Below are 23,729 nucleotides of genomic sequence, written 5' to 3'. Positions count from 1 at the left end.
AAATATGTTATTGATACTTATATTTTCATTATTTTCATGTAGATTACCGTGACAACAAACACCTCTAACAACATTTTGCGATCAATCATTGACAAGGAAAAATTGTCCGGGATAAATTTTCTGGATTGGCACCAGAATCTGAGGATTATCCTCAAACATGATAGAAAGTTGTATGTCTTGGAGAAACCTGTTCCTGAAGAGGAACCTCCTAATTCTGCACCTAAGGCAGAAAGAGATGCTTATAAGAAGCATGTTGATGATGCCAATGAAACTGCTTGCCTCATGCTAGCTACCATGAACTCAGAGGTACAAAAGCAACATGAGAACATGGCAGCATTCGATATGATCGAACACCTGAAGATGCTCTATCAAGAGCAAGCAAGGCATGAAAGGTTTGAAGTTTAAAAATCCATTTTTCAAGGCAAGTTAGCTGAGGGAGCCCCTATAGTCCCCATGTGCTCAAGATGATTGGGTATATGGAGAACCTTGAGAGGTTGGGGTTTCCCCTGAGAAAGGAACTTGCGACTGATTTGATCTTGCAATCGTTGCTAGATAGATTCAGTCAATTTGTCCTTAATTTAAATATGAATGATATGGACAAATCTCTTCCTGAACTGCTGGCCATATTAAGAATTGCTTAGAAGAATTTGAAGTCAAAAGGGAAGTCCATTCTGATGATCGGAAATGGAAAGAGACAGAACAAAAGACCCACCAAGCAGGGTGATAAAGGGAAAGGCAAGGAAGTTGCCAAACCTAAACCCACTACTCCTGCTTTGAAGCCTAGTGGAGGCATAGCAAAGGAAGGCACATGCTTCCACTGCGGTAAGACCGGACACTGGAAGAGAAACTGCCCAAAGTGCTTGGAAGATAAGAAGAATGGAGTAGAGACTTCAACTTCAGGTATTTTTGTTATTGAAATAAATTTATCTACTTCTGCATCATGGGTATTAGATACTGGATGCGGTTCTCACATTTGTACCAATGTGCAGGGGCTAAAAAGGAGTAGAGATTTGGTAAAAGGTGAAGTTGACCTACGAGTTGGAAATGGAGCAAAGGTTGCTGCTTTAGCTGTAGGAACTTATGTATTGACTTTACCTAGTGGTTTAATAATTCAGTTAGAGAATAATTATTATGTACCTGTAATTAGCCGGAATATTATTTCCGTTTCTTGTTTAGACAATTTTGATTTTTCATTTATAATAAAGAATAATTGTTGCTCCATTTATTTGAATGGTATATTCTATGCTACTGCACAAATGAATAATGGACTATATGTCCTTGATCTTAAAATGCCTATTTATAACATTAATACTAAAAGGATGAAACATAATGAGTCAAATCCAACTTACCTTTGGCATTGTCGATTAGGCCACATAAATGAGAAACGCATTTCCAAACTCCATTAAGATGGACTCTTGGACTCTTTTGATTATGAATCATATGAGACATGCAGATCTTGTTTAATTAGAAAGATGACAAAGTCTCCATTCACAGGAAAAAGGTGAAAGAGCTAATGATCTTTTGGCCCTCATACATACTGATGTATGTGGACCACTGAACATACCATCCAGAGGAGGTTTTCAGTACTTCATCATATTTACTGATGATTTCAGTAGATATGGTTATGTGTATTTAATGAAATACAAATCAGAGTCCTTTGAAAAGTTCAAGGAATTCAAGAATGAAGTACAAAACCAACTAGGTAAGAACATTAAAACTCTTCGATCAAATCGAGGTGGTGAGTATTTAAGCCTAGAGTTTGATGACCATTTGAAAGAGTGTGGGATCCTATCCCAACTTACTCCTCCTGAAACACCCCAATGGAACGGTGTATCTGAGAGAAGAAATCGAACCTTGTTAGACATTGTCTGATCCATGATGAGTCACGCCGATCTTCCAAACTCCTTTTGGGGATATGCACTATTGACAGCAGCTTACACACTTAACTGTGTTCCATCCAAAAAGGTTGAGAAGACATCATATGAGATATGGAGTGGTAAGAAACCACATATGTATTACATGAAGATTTGGGGTTGTGAAGTTTATGTGAAACGACAAATTTCAACTAAGCTTGAGCCCAAATCTGACAAATGCTTATTTGTGGGGTATCCTAAAGAAACAAGAGGGTATTACTTCTACAATCCTTCTGAGGGCAAAGTGTTTGTCGCTCGAACTGGAGTTTTCCTAGAAAAGGATTTTATTTCTAAAGGAATCAGTGGGAGGAAAGTAGAGCTTGAAGAAATTCAAGAATCACAAAGCATTGATACACCTATGAAGGAATTAGAGCAGGAAACACAAGTAGTTGTGGAAGAGCAACTTACTCAAGTAGAACAAGACCAGCGTAGGTCAAGCAGGATACGTTACCTAACTAAGAGATATGGATATCTCATAACTGATCAAGGTGATGTATTACTCATGGATCAAGATGATTATGTGACCTACCAAGAGGCCATAACTGGTCCCGAGTCTGAGAAGTGGCTAGAAGCCATGAAATGTGAAATGGATTCCATGTACACAAACCAAGTTTGGACCTTGGTAGAGCCTCCTGTAGGAGTTAACCCTATAGGATGCAAGTGGGTCTTCAAAAAGAAGACTGACATGGATGGTAAGGTACATACATATAAGGCAAGACTGGTTGCAAAAGGATATAAACAAATTCATGGGGTTGACTATCATGAAACCTTTTCACCAGTTGCAATGCTTAAATCTGTTCGGATTTTACTTGTTATCGCTGCATGACATGATTATGAAATATGGCAGATGTATGCCAAAACTGCTTTCCTTAATGGGAATCTTCTTGAGGATGTGTACATGACACAGCCTGAAGGATTTGACATACCAGAAGAAGTCCAAAAGATATGTAAGTTACAAAGATCAATCTATGGATTGAAGCAAGCTTCCAGAAGCTGGAATCTTTGTTTTTATGAAACAGTAAAACAATATGGATTCACCAAGAACGAAGATGAGCCTTGTGTCTACAAGAAGGTTAGTGGGAGCATGATCGTTTTCCTGGTATTATATGTAGATGATATATTACTCATTGGAAACGATGTCCCTACCCTGCAACAAGTAAAGTCTTAGTTGGGGAAATGCTTTTCTATGAAGGACCTAGGTGAAGCAACATGTATATTAGGAATCAGGATCTATAGAGATAGATCACAAAAACCGTTTGGCCTAAGTCAGAGTACATACATAGACAAAGTGCTGAGATGCTTTAATGTGCATGATTCCAAGAAAGGATTCATACCTATGCAACATGGCTTGTGTCTATCAAAAACACAATGCCCTTCAACTAAGGAAGAAAGGGATCACATGAATAAGATTCCATATGGATCTGCAATAGGATCTATCATGTATGCCATGTTATGTACTCGACCAGATGTCTCGTATGCTTTAAGTGCAACGAGTAGGTACCAATCTGATCCCGGTGATGCTCATTGGGTAGCTGTCAAGAATATCCTTAAGTATCTGAGAAGGACTAAGGACTAATTCTTGGTATATGGAGGTCAAGAAGAGCTTGTTGTAATTGGATACACCGATGCTAGCTTCCAGACAGATAAGGATAACTTTAGATCGCAATCTGGTTATGTGTTTTGCTTAAACGGTGGCGCTGTGAGCTGGAAAAGTTCAAAGAAAGATACAGTTGCTGATTCTACAACCGAGGCCGAGTATATTGCTGACTCAAGTGCAACAAAGGAAGCTGTTTGGATCAAAAAGTTCATAAGTGAACTTGGCATAGTTCCTAGCATTATGGATCCCATTGGTCTCTATTGTGATAACAATGGTGCTATCGCACAAGCTAAGGAGCCTAGATCTCACCAACGATCCAAACACATACTTAGGCGTTATCACCTCATTCGAGAGATAATAGATAGAGGAGATGTGAAAATATGTAGAGTACCTACACTTGACAATATTGTTGACCCACTGACAAAGCCTCTTACGCAACATAAGCATGATGGCCATACTAGATCTATGTGCATTAAGGGTATGTCTGATTGGCTCTAGTGCTAATGGGAGATTGTTGGTGTAAGCCCTGGAGGTCAATACTTTTGGTACTTGTATCGAATTATTTATTAATAATAAAAAGGCTTTTTCTTTATTATGTTTGTTTAATAAAGTCCCTAGAATAGTTAGTCCGTTTAATGTATCAAGTGTGACTTAATCATGAGATCCCATTAAACATAAGGACACTATTCTTAAAGTATCCGTAGTCGAGCTTTATTGTGAAATGGGATAACATTAAAGCATTAAGATTGTTATATATATAGACTGGTGATCACATCTCATGGATCATGGATAAGGAGTTATCAAGTCTTAAACATAGGTATGAATATTAAGAGTAATGTTTATATTGGATTGACTCGCTATGAGAATACTATATAGAATATTATGCAAAATGTCATAAATTATTCTTACGATGATAATGGTGTATACCACCCTTCGACCTGAAACCACTATGGACCCTAGATGTAGAGTCGAGTGCCTTATTGCTGATCAAACATTGTCTGTAACTGGATGACCATAAAGACAGTTGATGGGTACTCCTCGAAGCATACTGAGGGACATGAGTGACCTAGATGGAATTTGTCCATCCTGCGTAACAGGATAAATATCTACGGGCCCAATATTGAACTAGACAAGGATGGCACGGTATATGCCTTGTGTTCAATATAAACATAAGGGCAAAAGGGTAATTGTAGACATAAGTGTCGCACCTCGAAAAATGCGATCCCTCGCGATGGACACGGAAAAATTTGTTCGAACAGAGTTGCCACCAAACTTTATTTATCCCAATGAAGGAATAGGAAAATATCGATAAAACCTTTAGGAAATTGAATAATGGTCGTCGCAACCATATTCGGGTTCGGGAGTTGATTACGCAAGGGGAAAGTATTAGCACCCCTCACGTCCGTTATACTCAACGGGAACCTTCTAGTTTAATTTAGGATTTGAGTGTTAACTTACGTTATTTGTTCTCTTCGAGTGATAAGAATATTGAAAAAAAAACAAGATGGTGGGAACCTCAGAAGGGGGAAAAGGAAGGGTTTTTTATTAGTGTGCTCACCAAGATCTCGCAATCTCGTGCCTACGTATCCTTATGGTGCAATAAGGAAATCAGAGCATTCGTAGTTCGGGAAACTACGATTAGTGAGTGTTTTTTAATGAACGACTGTGTAAATCGTGTCCTAAAGGCTAAACGTTGGCTTGTCTACTCTCGATGGAGGCTTAAGCACTAGTTTGTTGTGCGCATTAGGGAGGATTAACAGTGTTCTTTTTGAAAAGAGTTTTGGTCGCGCGGGAGTGACAAGTTGAGTTGATGTCTTTGATGTTTTGTTTGGTTGGTTTCGATCGCACGTGGGCGAGAAATTAGGTTTAGTATGTTTAAGATATTTTTGTTGGATGACGATTACTTAGATAGTCGAGTAAGATAACTCATATCCTAATAGTCGGGAAAGGGAATAGAAGACTCTAGACCACTTTCTTTTTCATCCTTAATTATAAATGGAGTTCGATAATAATTAAGGTGTTTTTGAATGGATGATGAATACTCGGATAGTCGTGTAAGACAACTTGTATCCTAATAATTGGTAAAGGGAATAGAAGACTCTATACCACTTTCTTTTTCATCTGAGTGATTATGAAAATAGGTTTGTGTATGGTTGATGTTTTTAGAATAAACGACAAGTACTTGAATGGCTAAGTAAGACAACTCATATCCAAGCATTTGAGGAGAGAAATCGAAAACTCAAGACCATCTCCCTTTTCGCGTAGATTATTGTGAAAATTATTTGATTAAGTTATATGTTTGTGGAAAAATGACAATCGTTTGACTAACCGATTAAGAGAACTCGTATTCAATCAATTGAGGAGAGAAGTTGAAGGCTCAAAATCATCTCCCTTTTTATTTCGTTATTATGAAAATAATTTGATCTCAATAGGATTAGGCGGGTTAGAAATGACAATTATTTGACTAACCGAGTAAGAGAGCTCGTATTCAAATAATCGAGGAGAGAAGTTGAAGGCTCAAAACGATCCCCCTTTTCATTTCATTATGATGAAAATGATTTGACTTGATTAGGCTTAGGTGGGTTAGAAATGACAAATATCTGACTAACCGAGTAAGAGAACTCATATTTAAATAATCGAGGGGAGGAGTTGAAAACTCAGTACCATCTCCCTTTTCACTTCATTATTATGAAATGGTATTTAATTGCGATTACGTATTTTAATTTAATTTGAATATAAATACTTGATATTGGATCGAGATTTGAATTGGTGTTTGCAAATAGATTGGATTAATTTGGTGTATCAATCATCTAATCGACTAATTAATAACTGAATAGGTCTCATTGTAAGAAAGCCCAAGAGTAAGCTATGTGAGGTTGATGGCGATGCTTTAAAAGCGCCAGACTTACAAAGGCATTTGGGGAAGGGGCTCAACATTGAATCGATAAGTATGTGGTTTATTCTCGAAATTGATTTGAATGGTTTTAAATCGGTGAAATTGAAATAGCTTGTCATGATTGTAGCACACCATACATATGAACTCAAGAATTTGTGCAAATAAATAAATAAACACAAAATAATAGTGCACACAAATCCCACAAAAATGAGTAATTATCTAAATTGTACTTAAATAATAAATGATGGTAATAATAATAAAATTAATTAAATAAATAGTTAATGGATTATTTAATTACTATTAGGTGTTAATAATAACAATTTTTTGTTGTTGCAAGAAAACAAATGAAGGAAAATAATAAAAGAAAAGGTAAAATGAGAACAAATGGGTCTTGGACAAAGAAGACAAACCACTATGGGTGCTGTCAAAATAAATAAAGGGGGTGAATTGAGGAAAAGTCCTCTAAGCCCAGCCACGAAAGGGCCACAGACTCAGGAAGGAGTCTAATGGACCTTCGATCAACACCTTGACTGAGAAACAAGCCCAGACCGTCAGATCCGTAGATCTGAGTTTTGGTCAAACGAGATGGACAGAGTGATCATCAAACCATATTCAGCACTATGGTGGGGGATCCACACGGGATCCCTGGTTGACCAGAGGTCAACCCTACGCGTGGCGACATGCAAAATGACCAATTGGCCTTCATGCACTTACAAACCACCAACATATAAAAGCCATTTTGTGAGAGATGGAGTTCATTTGTCAAACTCCAATCTCTCTCTTCACTTCAAAGCACTCTCTCTCTCTCTCTCTCTCTCTCTCTCTCTCTCTCTCTCTCTCTCTCTCTCTCTCTCTCTCTCGCTCTGCAAGTGTCCTTTTGGCGCCGATGAGAAGCCATCGGAGAAGACGGTGGTGGCCGGCCACCGGCGGCGGTGCCACCTTCTTCTTCGGCCAAACACCACCTTAAAACACCAAAACGCAAACACTAACCCCCACATCATTTTGGACGATGACCATGAATCCGGCTTCGGATTTAACAAAACGACCTCCCCCCGACCGGATCGACGTCCCCCCAAAATGAAAATGTCAAACTCCACAAAACCTAAACCACGCAGTACCAAACCTAACCTCAATCTTCTCCTAAACACAAAATCAAAGTCAAAATCACGGTAAATAACAAACCAACAATAAAACCCTAGTTTCGGAATTGAATCAACAACAACAAAGATTTCAAGAAATTATCAAAGGGATTTCAGTTAGTTCGTCAAGGAGAACACGAAGGCGTTGTGATTTCGAGAAAGAAGTGAAGAGGTCTACCTAACCGGAGCTAGTCCGATGATGTTTTGGAGATACTCAGATAAGTCCTTCTTCCCTTCTTCTTTCTTCTTCCTCTTTTTGATTTTTGATCTTCGTCGTAGTCGTTGGCTTAGGATCCTCTTTAATTCAACTCAACTTATCTCAATGTTTTTATGAAAAACTCCGAGTAATTTTTAAGGTTTCTTTAGATTTGAGTGAGGTTTGTTGAACTGAATTTTGGCAACGTCTCCGTAGTCTCCTCCTTTTGCTTACAATACCTCTCCCCTATTTATAGGAGATTTATTCAAATTTAGGGTCCATCTCCCTTAGATTTGGTGAGATGTAATTTGTTAAAATCAATTTGTTGAGGATTTCATTCATCCCCAATTTCGTGGGATTTTAGTTGTGAGCCTCTCCCTCAAGTGGTACTACCACTTTGCACAAATGGAAAAAATCTACACTCTGTGGTCCCCTGCATATTTCTTCTTTATATGATTACTAATATTTTGTTTAAATTTTAATTGTTTTTTTTTTGGTTTTGTGATGTCAACAACTTGTTTCTCCATCAATTATGATAAGGCTTTATTATTCAAAGCTAACCCCTTTTCTCTTAATAGGTCACTATGGTAAGGAGCATCCAAACGAGGAGTAAAGCTTGACGTACATGGTTCAAAAGAGGAAGCTCAGATTAGCATAAATGAGGAGGATTTGAACCTTACAGGCTACTGAACATCGTTTTGCAATTTGGGCATTATGGTCCCATGTATTAATTGTAACTTTGTGATACAAATGTAACACAATGCTTTTGACGAGAGACAATAGAATACTTATGTAAACAAAAAGTAACTTCAAGTCAAATAATATTAATCAATTGGTACCATTGGGACGTTCATAGGATAACGCTTTTATTCTCTTCCTTATAGGTATTAAATGCTTAAACAAAAGACTTTATGAAACTTATACTTATGAGCCACACAATGTTTCTATGGTATGGATTTAACGAGACATGAGCCTTCAAGGCCCCTTATGAAAGGAATATATAACGTCATGGATCATAGTAATGTGCATTGTGCTCAATGAATGAACAATAATAATATGCACTATGCTTAACAGATGAATCCACAATAAGATGCAATATGCTTAATGGATGAATAACAATAATATGCACCATGTTTAATGGATGAACAACACTTGATTAAATCCTTATAACCACTAATTTTAATTTTTTTTAACAAATATACACTAACCTAGTGACCCACTTAATCATTAAGCATGGGTAGAATGCACTTCTTGCTTGTCAAAAGATCTTGATACGTTATGAACTTCTAAATGTAATATGGTCTCAAATCCACAATGCAACGAAATTGGGGTGAAGATCAAAAGAAACCTAATCTCTTCCTCTAGTGAAACTCTCAAGCCTTGATTTTGTGCATCGTGTTTTATGGTTTCAAATACCGATGAAAGTTTTTAAAAAAAAACCACCCGGACAAAACTGGGGTATCACAATAAGTATTACCACAAAAGGATTTGTTAGATCACATGACATTTTCGTATCTCGGGTAGCAGTGATGTGTTGCTAGATAGCGCTCATTGTTTATTATGTTAAATACGTGATTTAATATAATTGCTAATGTCGCTTAAACCTACAGGGTCACACACAAAAGGACAGATTGATGAGAGATATAATAACTAAGGAACACCGTAAGGTACGGTGCACTTAAGTGAATTTTAGAACATCGTAAGGTACGGTGTACTTAAGTAGAATACGAAATATGGTAAGGTACCACACGCTTAAGTGATTTTGGCATATCATAAGATATGGGCCACATACACTTAAGTGGGCTTTTAAGCTTGCAGCCCACACAAGTGGTTCTATAAATAGAACCCTTATGCAGAAGCATTTGTGCAGTTGTAATTTCGTTTCTCTCTCTCTCTCTCTCTCTCTCTCTCTCACTCACTCAAAGCCTTCATTCGTAGCAGCTAGCATTGAGATTGAAGGAATCCGTTCGTGTGGACTAAGTAAAGGTGTTGTCACCGTTCAACGTTCGTGATCACTCCGTAAATCTGCATCAAAGTTTTCAATCGCCACAAGAGGTAACGATTCTATCACTGATCATACCCATTCATAAGGATCACTAAAGGAGAAATTTTTTAAATTCCGTTGTGTTTTGGATCACTCTTCTCCTTCACTATGCTAGATAAATGATATGCATGAGACTGGGCTTGGGTTTTGGCTTTTTCTTGTGTAATGGTTTCGAAGGTTCAACAAGTGCCCCTGAGGTGGGTCATGTATGGTTGAAACTGGGAAGTGTCTTGCTTGGCTACAAAGCTTTTTGTTGAAAAGGTATGCGATGTGATTACCATGACTTATATGATGCATGAGATTACGCATGTTATGCAATGACACAGGTTTCTAGGTGAAAGAAGTGACTGGTATTGACAGAGGTGGACTTTGGCTCTGGTTTTTTCGGTGTGATGGTGAACTTTGATCCTCTGACATTCGATAACTGAATCAAGGAACTTGCAAGCTGATTAAGACACTTTCAAGATACCACTGCTGCTAGAGGTTTAAATTTGATTATTTTTAAGAGAATAAATGTATTTTTGACGAACCAGAGATGTTGAAAAGATTCGGAACAAACCCGAGATAATGAAAAGTTCATCAACCATGGATGTTGGAAAAGGATTAACAACTGATCTTGAAAATGAGTGACCTTGCTATGGTGGTGAGACAATAAAAGGATAATTGTCCATATAAAAACTAGGAAGTATTCTAAACGAATACATTTCAATATGGTTTTCTTGAGAGGAACCTTGTCATGGAAAAACTCCAAAAGAAAACACTTCGAGGATATCAGCTAGAAGTTCCACGGGGATACTATTCTTTTAAGAGAAATACCATCACTTTAACTGAGGATTAATATGTTGGAAGTATACCAGTCACAAGGTAGATGTTTATGGTGATAGTTTTTTTGGAAAAGATTGCTTGGGTTATAAGGCTTTATGATGATATCAGGTGAATGCGATGATATCTGAGTGAAATGACTTGATTAATGCATGACAATGATCTATGCGATGATGATATGTGTACTTTCTTGTTAGAGAGAAGTGACCTGATTTATGCATGATAATGATTTATGCTTGGTTCACTAAATTCTCATGTAGTGGGAGATAGAATATTTAAGGCTATGAAGTGGGTTATGAATACATGAATCCCCGACGCCTGCTTCAGGCTCAACGGTTGTTGATGCACTTTTGCACTTGCCTCGGCAACTTGGAACATGGAGAGAACTTGAACTTTCATAACATATCTCTGCCCCAACCTGTTGGGTATTTGCATGGGTTTCCCTGATCACAAGTTATGGAGCAGTATTGTCATGGAAAGATCTTGATCTGACTTACCCCAATGTCTTGAAATTATATGTACCTAATTAACCGTCTCCTGAATCAGTTGACTTCTTGTGCTCTTGAGGTGGTCTGCCCTAGTACGAGCCTTGAAGTAATTTGGCCCTTGGCTGATTGATCTTTGAGGGATGCCCCTGGTTAACTGATCTTAGAGGAATGCCCCTGGTAGGACCATATGTTATAGTTCATCATCGCAACCTCCTTGATGCTAGGTGGTGATTTGCATATTAAAATTGTTTATTCAAAAATGATAATTTTAATGCGACGCTCATGCAAGTTTTGAGATCAAAATCATTATTTAAAGTGTGATAGACGACATAGGAATTTGATATAAATACAAATGTTTTTTAGCAAATATCTAAGAGTCAGGTTTATGCAACCTTGATGAAGTATGCCTTAAAAATACCTTTGCTTAAATTAGGTATTTAGAAGGTTATAATGTGGTCTTGTTCACAGTTTGAGAAGTAAAGGATATAAGACTCAAAATTTGATAATTAGATGGGTGATCGTGAAAAACAGAGAGACTATGGTGAAAGTTCAATCAATGGTAATAAATTTACTATTGTGAATCAATTTGTAATGGTAATAAAGTTCGAGTTTAACCTAACACTACTTTACAATTTGAACCAAAAGTTGTATGTCATAAGGTTGAATGAATGTGCCAAAAAGCACTTAAAACGCTTCTTCACCATGTGCACAACTTTTAAGGTAGAAGAACATATTGGAAAGGTAAACAATTGGGATGTTTTTTTACTCTAAAAGATGATGCAGAAGAATGGTTTGAGAAACTAACACCAATCAACATCTTTGCTTGGGTTGAAATGGAGAAAACATTTTTTAAATAGTATTTACCCACCTATATCTTTGTTCAAAGCGGTATGAAATGTAACTAAAAGAATGGGGGATCACATAGAAGCCTACAGAAAATATAAGAGAATCATGACTACGTGTTCAACCGATAACTTGAACACCACATATCTGATGAAGATATTTCACAATGGCCTAAAGCTCAAAACAAAGATAGTGTTTTTTATTTCCTTTTCTTTCTAGATACCAGGATCTTTTTTTAACAGAATAAGAAAAGAATCTTGGTTATAACAACAACAAAATTGGTAATAAAAAGTTAATTGACGAGTATGAGAAAGTTTAATTACTTAGATAAACTAATACGACAACTCTTAATTATTTATTATTTCTATAATTTCTTCATTATCCTCGTTCTAAGCTCTATATCTATTTATTTTCACAAGTGATCTTCATTATTTGCATATTAAGTGACCTTCTGGATAAAGCCTAACACTAAATCAACTACAAAGAATAACTTCTTGTTAAATAGAAAACCCAAGGATTGTGAAACTCCAAATATGGTGGGGCTCCATAAAAGGATAATAATTTCCACAAAGACGACAGATAATGTGGACTCTGATCCTGATTTTCTGCATACACTCCTTTAAACACGTCAAGGGAAAATCTGGCGAGAATGCACAAACACTGAGTTTGAAGAAGGAGGGAGTAGGAACCCATATCCGGTTATAGTTTCATCTAGGATAGATAAATCGAAGTACTGTAATTTCTATAAAAGTCACTACCATGATACTAATGAATGAATCCACCTAAATGATGCAATTAAAGAGTCGATCAAAAATGGGAGGCTCATTAGGTGCACATAAGAAGGAGGTTGAAGGGACGAGTGAGACTCGAAGAAAGATCACAAATTATTGGATGAGTCACCAAAGAAGAAATAGTCCTCTTGATCGGAGAAGTTTTCCCTCAAGAAAACTATTGATGTTGTAAATAGGTACAAATGGAAGAAAGATAATGGAAATGGATAAGAAGAAGATTGAAAGGGAAAAGATAATACATAACTTCCATCAAATGAGGTCTCTATAGATCCAAAAATTTGTCCAAGGGGGTTATGAGGAGGAGGAATTTCGAGTTAATGACAATCAGCAAAGAAAGAGGAACGACCTTTGACAAAAAGCCAGAAAGGCCAATCGTCGGGTTCCAAGATAGCGAAAAGGTGGACAAAATCCTAAATGATATTTTCCCTCGGTAATAATGGAAACAATGGCCAATTTTGATGTATCCAAGATCCTCATTGGCGGGGGAGCTCTTATGACATCATTTACGTGGAGCTTTTCGAGAAAATTAGATTGAAAATAGAGAAGATGTGGTTGTAGGAGGGATTCAATATACATGCACACATAAGTCGTGATCAAGCATCCAATTTAAGTAAACAACCCTTAATCATGAGCCTCATCGACAATGGAACTAGTAACAATGCTCCCTCTAGTTGTGTCCAACGACAAACATAGGGTAATTTCTACAATGACTCAATTTGAAGAATCATGAACTTCCACGATTAGACTGGCAAGGGACCCTGTACGCAAGATTCTCCCAGAAGCCCAAGTCTTCGAGAAAGGCTACTAATTTCCTCGTTATATAGGCTTCTTATAGGGACGAGCCATCCAATATATAGACATAAAACCCAACGTCAGCCAATAAATGGTTTTGGTGCTAGAACATGGAAAAATTGTCTGAACATTGATAAGGAGGTCTGAAATCTATGTCGCAAAGGTTAGAATGAGCCACCTCGGTAAAAGGGTTAGCCAAATAATATCATTCCACTACTACAAAAAAACACATGTTACCTCGGGCGCGAAAGAGATTTTACTACGGCGATACAAGTGAGGTAACAAATAGTGTCATAAAAAAGTTGCCATTTTACCTCTCGGTTTTGGAATAACTTAGGGGATAGTTGAAATAGTCAATGGTTCGACCCCTAACAACAACCTTTTTTATAATTTCATAACTAGCGCCACATACCTCTCGGTTTATGCCTAAAACCGAGGAGATTTTTTTTAAAATACAAATTTCATTATTAACACAAAATATTAAATTAAATTCTTTACAAATTATATTATTTACGCAAAATATTACATTGTTTACACATAATATTAAAGTAAAAATATATATAAAAAATTGAATATGATTCATCGTCATTACTACAGGTGAAGAACAAATGTTGGATCCTCATTTCACTGAATCTTTAGGAAGATTAAATATTGGATATTTTGTGCATTCGTTTCTGATATAAAAAAAGGGTTAGATAAATAAAATAAATATTCAGTTATATGATTATTTAAGAACAAAAACTTTAATCCAAAATATTTGATCCTTAAACCCAATCATTTTTCTGCTCTTACAATCCATCATAGGGAACAATATTTCAATGTTTATGATATAAAACAAATAAGTTTCAATGTTTTCATGACAAATACATTCATGATCAATTTTTTATATTTAGAATGCTTTTAATATGGCACGAGCCTTCTATATTTTAGGTTTCACGCAGATCACTAATGGTAGTGTCTTAAGCGTTGATACTCACTAAATGGACGATAAAGATTTGTTTAAGGATTGCGAATAAATTCAATAAACACGCGTATATTTTCCCTTTAGTTTAAACCTCGGTTTCTAAAAGAATTAAGGTAATAGATGACTTATATTGCAAAAAAAAATGGTGAATGAAAAAAATTGAAGTAACATGTATTGTTTCCTTTTTTATTTTTTTTACCGTTCACCAGTATCTTTGTGTGTTGCAATATAATTAAAAATAAAGTTCTCAATGTTGTCAACAGAAGAAATCAATATCTGAGATATAAAGTTTTATTTGATTAACAATATTAGAAAGTTATTTCATTAAACATTGACGTGAAGAACAACAACAACACTATTACGTGAGATAAATTGCAAGAACAAAAAAATGATTTGTTAAATGTTGAAGTAAGAAGAACAACAACACATAACAAAAAAAATATGTCTTGCAACCCATCAGACAAAATGATGTTTAAGAGTATGGAACTACTGAACTTGTGAGTTAGGTTTAGGATAAAACTTAGTGAAGGAATCATTTTATAGTAAAATATGTTTATGATACCCCTCGGTTATTTGAGAAACCGAGGGAATATAATATCTAATAATAAAATATAAAATTAAATGATAAGAAAATTGTCATTTTTAAAGAAAAAAAACAAAAGCTGCAATTGCTGACACTCGAAGCATGTACACTGAATTAGTTTATCCCTCGAGTTTTTTCTTAAACCGAGAGAATAAATGATAATTTTCTTCTAGGTGATGAAGTCTTATCTCGACCGTCCTCTTCATTTTTTTCCAGCATGCTTTACTCCACTCTAATTTAAATGTGTTTTTTTTTCCAGCTTTCTTTGCTCCATTCTAATTTAAATATGTTATTCTTCTGTAATTTGGAAGCCAAATCGGGAAAAAAATACACATAATATTCATCAATTTACTCCACTCTAAGGTGAATCCTTTTTAGATTGAGAAAAATTATATATAAATCAAATCCATCCAAATACTTTCTAACACAATAAATCAAAAGATTAGAAATCAATGATCCCAAATAGAAAAATACAGAAAACAAAATCAATAGGGTATGATTAGTTGCTTACCAGGGACAATTTTTAGTACTCTTGAATTTTGATACCCTCCTTCTATTGTTCCATTTCATAATCTTATTCAATACATATAAGAAAGTAAAAATCTCAAACATGAATTTTAACTTTTAAGATAAAGATTAATGTTGAATAGTTAGGATCTAGATTCTATAGTTGCTAACACAAATATAAATTAATTTTTACATATCAATTTATTCAACAAATAACTCATTGGGTTGATTATCCGGTTATCAAAAAACAACTGCGCGCTTACAAAAGACTTTATAAAGTGAAAAAACTACAGATTTATTTTAAATGAGGGTGAAAAACCGCAACATCAAAAAAACAAAAGTTGAGCAAGGTGAAATTTGAAAGAAGAAGATGGTGAAATCTGAAAAACACAAAAGGTGAAGAATCGAAAGCCGCAACATCAAAGTTTCAGCATTGCAACACACACATATTGCTCACAGTTTGATCTTGAACACAATAAAATCAAAAATAAAAAATATAACCTTGTAACACAACAAAATATGTAAAACAACAATGATAAGAGTGAATAGAAAAACCTTGTAAGTATGAAGAAGATGAGTGTTGATTTTAGATCGTGTGCTTTTGATATTAGATCTGGTTGTTTTGATTTCAAATCTGGTGGTTTTGATTTCAGATCCTTTGATTCCGATGGTTTCGATTTCAGATTTGTCGGAAGTCGTTTCAGATCACAGTAACACAATTTGAAAAAAAAAACATTAAAGTCAGCAAATAAATATTAATGAAATGGAACAAAGAGCTTAAAGATTTTTTTCTTACATGGTTTTGATGGAGCAAAAATCGTAGAGGTTGAGGTTTTGATTTTACATAATCTTATTTCAGATCTGGAAGTTTTTGTTTCATCTTAATATAGTTAAGATATGCAAAAATCAACAAATAAATATTAATGAAATGCGGAAAAAAAAGTTCAAAAAATGAATACATTAAAGGTTGCATTTTAAAATGCAACATTTTTCATAAATTGTGTGTGGAAAGGTGTAAAAGAACCACTTTTTCAATGAGGTTGTATGAAAAAAGAAGAATTAGGAAGCAGGGGGCAGAGGAGAAACGTACAAGAGATGGATAGTGAAGAGAGAGAAACAGAAGTGAAAAATGAGAAAATTAAAATATAAAATAATACATTAATTTGAAAATGTATTATTTTAATAGTAAAAAGGATAATATAAGTGTATAAATACAACAAAAATCAATATTTTATAAACCGTGTCATTTAATAAGGAAAAGACATATTGATCTTTTTGAGAGCACTCATTTTTCTTATATGATAGTTTGGAGGCTCACCTAAAATATTGAACTACTAGATACTTCACACTTAAATTAATAGTAGATTCGATTTTAACATACATATATTAGATTAGACGTTGAATTCAAATGTTTAATATGATATATAATCTTTTTAATTCAAAGTTAAGTGTATCTTTTGTTTTAAATTTTATAAATTAAATTAATTATTTAAGAAGACATTCCATGATTAAAAATCAAAGTCAAAGTGATTAATAAAAGAGATTTATAATTAAAATGATTAAAACAACACTAAAAAACTTAGGATTGTGCTAAGAGTGTCCACTCTAGTTAAAAATATCTAATAAAAAAATTTATGTTCAGAATATATATAATATTTCTTTTAAAAATTGATTATTTATATTTTCAATATATTAAATACACATATTTAAAAAAATATCTTTTTAATCTTTTAAATGATACTCAACTTTTTTTTAATCTCTTAATCCATGCTCACGGGACATTAATTAGCCTTTCCCAAAAATTTATTTGCAATTTTGATGTATCCAAGATCCTCATTGGCGGGGGAGCTCTTCTGACATCATTTACGTGGAGCTTTTCAAGAAACTTAGATTGAAAATAGAGAAGATGTGGTTGTAGGAGGGATTCAATATACATGCATACATAAGTCTTGATCGAGCATCCAATTTAAGTAAACAATCCTTACTCGTGAGCCTCCTCGACAATGGGCCTAGTAACAAGGCTCCCTCTAGTTGTGTCCAACAACAAACATAGGGTAATTTCTATAATGACTCAATTTGGAGAATCATGAACTTCCACGATTAGACTGACAAGAGACCCTGTACGCAAGATTCTCCCAGAAGCCCAAGTATTCGAGAAAGGCTACTAATTTCCTCATTATATAGGTTTCTTATAGGGACGAGCCATCCAATATATAGACATAAAACCCAGCGTCTGCCAATAAATGGTTTTGGTGCTAGAACATGGAAAAATTGTTCGAACATTGATAAAGAGGTCCGAAATCTATGTCGCAAAGGTTAGAATGAGCCACCTCGGTAAAGGGGTTAACCAAATAATATCGTTCCACTACTACAAAAAAAAACACATGTTACCTCGAGTGCGAAAGAGATTTTACCACGGCGATACAAGTGAGGTAACAAATGACGTCGTGAAAAGTTGCCATTTTACCTCTCGGTTCTGGAATAAATGAGGGGATAGTTGAAATAGTCAATGGTTCGACCCCCAACAACAACCTTTTTTATAATTTCATAACTAGCGCCACATACCTCTCGGTTTATGCCCAAAACCGAGGGGATTCTTTTTAAATACAAATTACATTGTTAACACAAAATATTAAATTAAATTATTTACAAATTACATTAGTTACGCAAAATATTACATTATTTACACATAATATTAAAGTAAAAATATATTAAAAAAATTGAATCTGATTCATCGTCATCACTACAGGTGAAGAACAAATGTTGGATCCTCGTTTCACTGAATCTTTGGGAAGATCAAATATTGGATATTTTATGCATTCGTTTATGATAATAAATAATAAGAAAATTGACACTTTTAAAGAAAAAAAAACAAAAGTTGCAATTGCCAAGACTCGAAGTATGTACGCTGAATTTGTTTATCCCTTGGGTGTTTTCTTAAACCGAGAGAATAGATGATAATTTTCTTCCTGGTGATGAAGTCTTACCTTGACCGTCCTCTTCATTTTTTTCCAGCATGTTTTACTCCACTCTAATTTAAATCTATTTTTTTTCCAGCTTTCTTTGCTCCATTCTAATTTAAATATGTTATTCTTCTGTAATTTGGAAGCCAAATCGGGAAAAAAATACACATAATATTCATCAATTTACTCCACTCTAAGGTGAATCCTTTTTAGATTGAGAAAAATAATATATAAATCAAATCCATCCAAATACCTTCTAAAATAATAAATCAAAAGATTAGAAATCAAAGATCCCAAATAGAAAAATACAGAAAACAAAATCAATTGGGTATGATTAGTTGTTTATCAGGGACAATTTTTAGTAATCTTGAATTTTGATACCCTCCTTTTATTGTTCCATTTCATAATCCTATTCAATACATATAAGAAAGTAAAAATCTCAAACATGAATTTCAACTTTTAAGGTAAAGATTAATGTTGAATAATTAGGATCTAGATTCTATAGTTGCTAACACAAATATAAATTAATTTTTACATATCAATTTATTCAACAAATAACTCATTGGATTGGTTATCCAGTTATAAAAAAAATAACTGCACGCTTACAAAAGACTTTATAAAGTGAAAAAATACAAATTAATTTTAAATGAGGGCGAAAAACCGCAATATAAAAAAAATAAAAGTTGAGCAAGGTGAAATTTGAAAGAAGAAGATGGTGAAATCTGAAAAATACAAAAGGTGAAGAATCGAAAACCGCAACATCAAAGTTTCAGCATTGCAACACACACATATTGCTCACAGTTTGACCTTGAACACAATAAAATCGAAAATAGAAAACCTAACCTTGTAGCACAACAAAATATGTAAAACAACAATGACAAGAGTGAATAGACAAATATTGTAAGTATGAAGAAGATGAGGGTTGATTTTAGATCATGTGATTTTGATATTAGATCTGGTTGTTTTGATTTCAAATCTGGTGGTTTTGATTTCAGATCCGTTGATTCCGATGGTTTCGATTCATCGGAAGTCGTTTCGTATCATAGTAACACAATTTGAAGAAAAAAAGCATTAAAGTCAGCAAATAAATATTAATGAAATGGAACAAAGAGCTTAAAGGTTTTTTTCTTACATGGTTTTGATGGAACAAAAATTGTAAAGGTTGAGGTTTTGATTTTATATGATCTTATTTCAGATCTGGAAATTTTTGTTTCATCTTAATATAGTTCAGATCTATAAAAATCAACAAATAAATATTAATGAAATACGGGAAAAAAAAGTTCAGAAAATGAATAAATTAAAATTTACATTTTAAAATGCAACATTCTTTATAAATTGTGTGTGGAAAGGTGTAAAAGAATAATTTTTTCAATGAGATTGTATGGAAGAAGAAAAATTAGGAAGTAGGGAAATAGAGAAGGCAGAGGAAAAACATACAAGAGATGGATAGTGAAGAGAAAGAAACAGAAGTAAAAAAGTGAAAATTAAAAATATAAAATAATATGTTAATTTTAAAATATATTATTTTAATAATAAAAAGGATGATATAAATGTATAAAAACAACAAAACTAAATATTTTATAAATGTGTCATTTAATAAGGAAAAAACATATTGATCTTTTTGAGATCGCTCATTTTTCTTATATGAGAGTTGGAGATTCATCTAAAGTACTTGATACTTCACACTTAAATTAATAGTAGATTCGATTTTAACATACATATATTAGATTAGCCGTTGAATTCGAATGTTTAATATGATATATAATCTTTTTAATCCAAAGTTACAAATACATCATAAAGTGTATCTTTTGTTTTAAATTTTATAAATTAAATTAATTATTTAAGAAGACTTTCCAGGATTAAAAATCAAAATCAAAGTGATTAATAAAAGAGATTTAAGAATTAAAATGACTAAAACAACACTAAAAGATTTAAGATTATGCTAACGAGTATGCGCCTTTAGTTAAAATATCTAATAAAAAAATTTATGTTCATAATATTAAATACATAATATTTTTTTAAAAAATAATTGTTTATGTTTTTAATATATTAAATATATATATTTTAAAAAAAATCATCTTTTTAATCTTTTAAATGATATTCAACTTTTTTTTTAATCTCTTAATCCATATTAAACCTTATTTGCAATTTTAATACATTTAGATACTATAGTAATCATATAATAATACTCTTAATTTTGATACACAATATAAAAAGACTAGAAACACGTGTGTTCTGTGCGACATCAAAACGACGCAGTTTTGATTGAGAAAAAACTGAAATCGAATGCGCGTGAAACAAACAGAGAGAAACTGGAATAAAATTGGGGATTTAGGGTTTTTCTTTGATCGAATCTTCTAATAAATCGTTCCGCGAAAATGGATTCCGAAGGTTATAACCCTTAATTATTGTTAGCTTGTAATTTATTTATTAATTGAAAATATAATCCAAAATGGTGCTGCAATTCGTAACCTTTGATGATGATGTTGTTTTAGGGCAAAAGGGTACGGTGAATCCGTCAGCTATGTTGGCTTCCTTGCTTAGTAAGAGAGCCAAGCTTCACGAAGAGCTTCGCAGTATTGAAAAGCAGGTAGCTTTTTCTATATTCGCATCTGGGTTTTGTTCATTTCTTCAAAACCCGCAGAAACTATCTTTGACTATTCTATAAATGATTGATTTTTTTTTCAAAATATATTTGGAATTTATTATGTAGAATTACTTCAATTTAATTTTAATTTTACCTTAATCCAATTGTCAATGCAATAGGATAATTGAGAAAACTATAGTCTAACCTTAAGTTGGACACCGGACACAACACCGACATGACACTTCGAGCTCACTAATAATTTGAAAAAAATTGAACGGAATTGCAAGTGTGCACACACATTTTTTCAGAGGTGTTATTGCTACAGAGCTTGCTCAGTATGTCATGTTCATGTAACACCTCTGGATTGTATTGGTAGTTTATTGTTCTTTGGCCTCATGATTTTACATGATACATTGATTTCTGAGGTTTCTTGTTGATTGGGGCATGCAGTGAAGAATATTCTTTATGGTTTATAGCAAGCAGTAGCCAAACTTTTGTCCTTGACGCAGGTTTATGATATGGAGACAAGTTATTTACAGGATCCTGGACAGTGTGGCAATGTATTAAAGGGATTTGAAGGATTCCTATCTTCATCAAAGAACACTGCATTGTATGAATCTCTTTCGCCTTCTTTCTTTTGGACTGAAACATTGATAGTTTTCTTCTTTCCAAGAATTCTCATGCTCAAATTACCTGCTCTTTCAGAACTTGGTAGTTTATGTAATATATTTAATTTCTCCTTAGAAGAAATACGATAATAGTTTCTGTCCGGATGAAGCACGGACACCCCAAACACGACCCCGACACTGACACGGCGATACCGGTAATAATTTGAAAAAATGAATAAATTAAACATAATCACAAATGCCAGTGCATGTGTCCGACACGGACACACCTTTTTTCAGAGGTGTAAAGTTCTGAATTCTGATTATCTAAGGCAAATAGGAAGGTAGTATCATACTTGTATGATCTGTTATATTTGATCACAAATCATATGTATTAGGCACCTGGCTTGTTATTTTACCTAATCGCAAATCATATTTATTAGATATTTGGCCAGGTTTTCCATAATTTTGAATAGTTTATGGTCGGGAAAAGCAAAATCATAGGCTTTATTTACTTATATTGATTGCTAAAAAAATGCTACACACGGTGATGCTGTACTGGGACATGGCTAGATGCATTTGCAATTGAATCTTACTAAGGTTTTAGATGGGGAATATGATTGCTTAAAATACTGACACACCATTTGTTATTCATGGTTTATATGACATTGTTGATTTTGTTTTCTTGGCAGCTTGAAGCGGTCTAGAAAGTTTCAGCCTGAAGATAGGCTCTTTTCATTATCTTCAGTGTCCTCGCCAGCGGTGTGTTTCTGATTTTCAGGGCTTCCAACCGTAAATAGATAAAAATAAATAATGTCCACTAGTGAGAACCAAGTAATAACTAATGTCCAACCTCGAGGCTTATTTTTTCTGAATATAAGACAATAACTGCAGTTTATAATTTCCTCCTAGGCTCTTCGATCAAATGGTTGTTCTGTGTAGTTGATCCCATAAAATGATTCATCCTTTTAAGCCTTTTATTGTCAATTATGTTTAATTATAGTCCATATATCAAGTGTGGAATCTTATCTCAGCAAGGTTATTTCTGAATTCTGAGATGATCTTCATCTTTTTATTGTAGGCAGAAGAGCTTGCGGCTGGACGAGATGGTGAGATCCTATTAGCAAAATTTCAATGACTTTTCTTGCATGTTTTTCTTTGGCTACTAATTACATAATGTATTTCCGTTTATCTCAGACGGGAGATCGGATTTTGGTCCTGGTCGTTCAAAAGGCGGGACAATTTATGCAAATGGACAGTAAGCACTCAACTAATGTGTCTCCGCCTTAATGTTTTTAAATTAAATAACTGCTTTGTTTATTGAAATTTGTTTCACAAATCTTGTCAAACATGTAAAGAATGTATGCTGCGTAATCTAAAAATTTGTCATGTCATCATAGGGGTAAACCGAAGAAAGGAAGGGGTGCACCAAGAGATGCGAAGAGAGCAAGGGTGTCAAGTGAACAAGATTTTGATTACGAAGATGATCCTGACATGACATTATGATTGAACATGCCGATGCAACTTTCTGTTAAACCTTGTGGAATGTAAGAGCCTGGAAAAACCTGCATCGGATAGGGCACTGGTTCTCTGCAATTCCTCATTTCATGTATATATTTGTCTAGTTCTAGATGTTGTGGATTTTGTACTTAATTGAACTCTCTAGGCCTTATGCAAATTTTTGTGGGCAGGCTAAGTGATTGATTGTTTCATTAGATTTGTTATTGTAAACCTGTTCAAAACTAAGTTTGATTACCAACTTCTAGAAGTTTATGTTATCTATTGTTTGTGGTGGGTATCTAGATTGAGGGAGTACCATTTATACTTGTCCTTTGATTTTCCTCAGACATCATAAATTGTTTTCACTTTTCTTTGTAGAGGCCTTATTTCAATTTCTCCATCTCTCTGTAGAGATGGGTCACCTCATATATGTTCAAGATGAAGAGCAGCAGAATGTTGAGTTCCTCTTTTTTCCCCTTCCAGTGGCTTCCACTACCAA

General features: G+C 34.2%; 1 protein-coding gene and 1 long non-coding RNA gene across 2 annotated transcripts; one reads left to right on the top strand and one right to left on the bottom strand.

Annotated features, from left to right (window-relative positions):
- Positions 1 to 15,126: 15,126 nt before the first annotated feature.
- LOC127093585 (uncharacterized) lies at positions 15,127 to 16,662 on the bottom strand. Its single transcript, XR_007792587.1, has 4 exons — positions 16,372 to 16,662; positions 16,131 to 16,231; positions 15,580 to 15,641; positions 15,127 to 15,365 (listed from the first exon to the last, which is right to left on the bottom strand). It is a non-coding gene; the product is annotated as an uncharacterized LOC127093585 (long non-coding RNA).
- A 4,102-nt stretch (positions 16,663 to 20,764) lies between these two features.
- Positions 20,765 to 23,508, top strand: LOC127092878 (uncharacterized). Its single transcript, XM_051031771.1, has 7 exons — positions 20,765 to 20,929; positions 21,034 to 21,128; positions 21,635 to 21,735; positions 22,423 to 22,492; positions 22,812 to 22,839; positions 22,928 to 22,988; positions 23,131 to 23,508. The coding sequence occupies exons 1-7, from the start codon at positions 20,917 to 20,919 to the stop codon at positions 23,234 to 23,236; spliced, it is 474 nt and encodes a 157-aa protein (XP_050887728.1). The 5' UTR covers positions 20,765 to 20,916; the 3' UTR covers positions 23,237 to 23,508.
- The last annotated feature ends 221 nt before the right edge of the window (positions 23,509 to 23,729 follow it).

Source organism: Lathyrus oleraceus, chromosome 6 (assembly GCF_024323335.1).
Source record: "Lathyrus oleraceus cultivar Zhongwan6 chromosome 6, CAAS_Psat_ZW6_1.0, whole genome shotgun sequence".
Classification (NCBI taxonomy): domain Eukaryota; kingdom Viridiplantae; phylum Streptophyta; class Magnoliopsida; order Fabales; family Fabaceae; genus Lathyrus; species Lathyrus oleraceus.
Note: the sequence above shows the minus strand (reverse complement) of the source record. Positions and strands in the feature narration are given on the sequence as shown.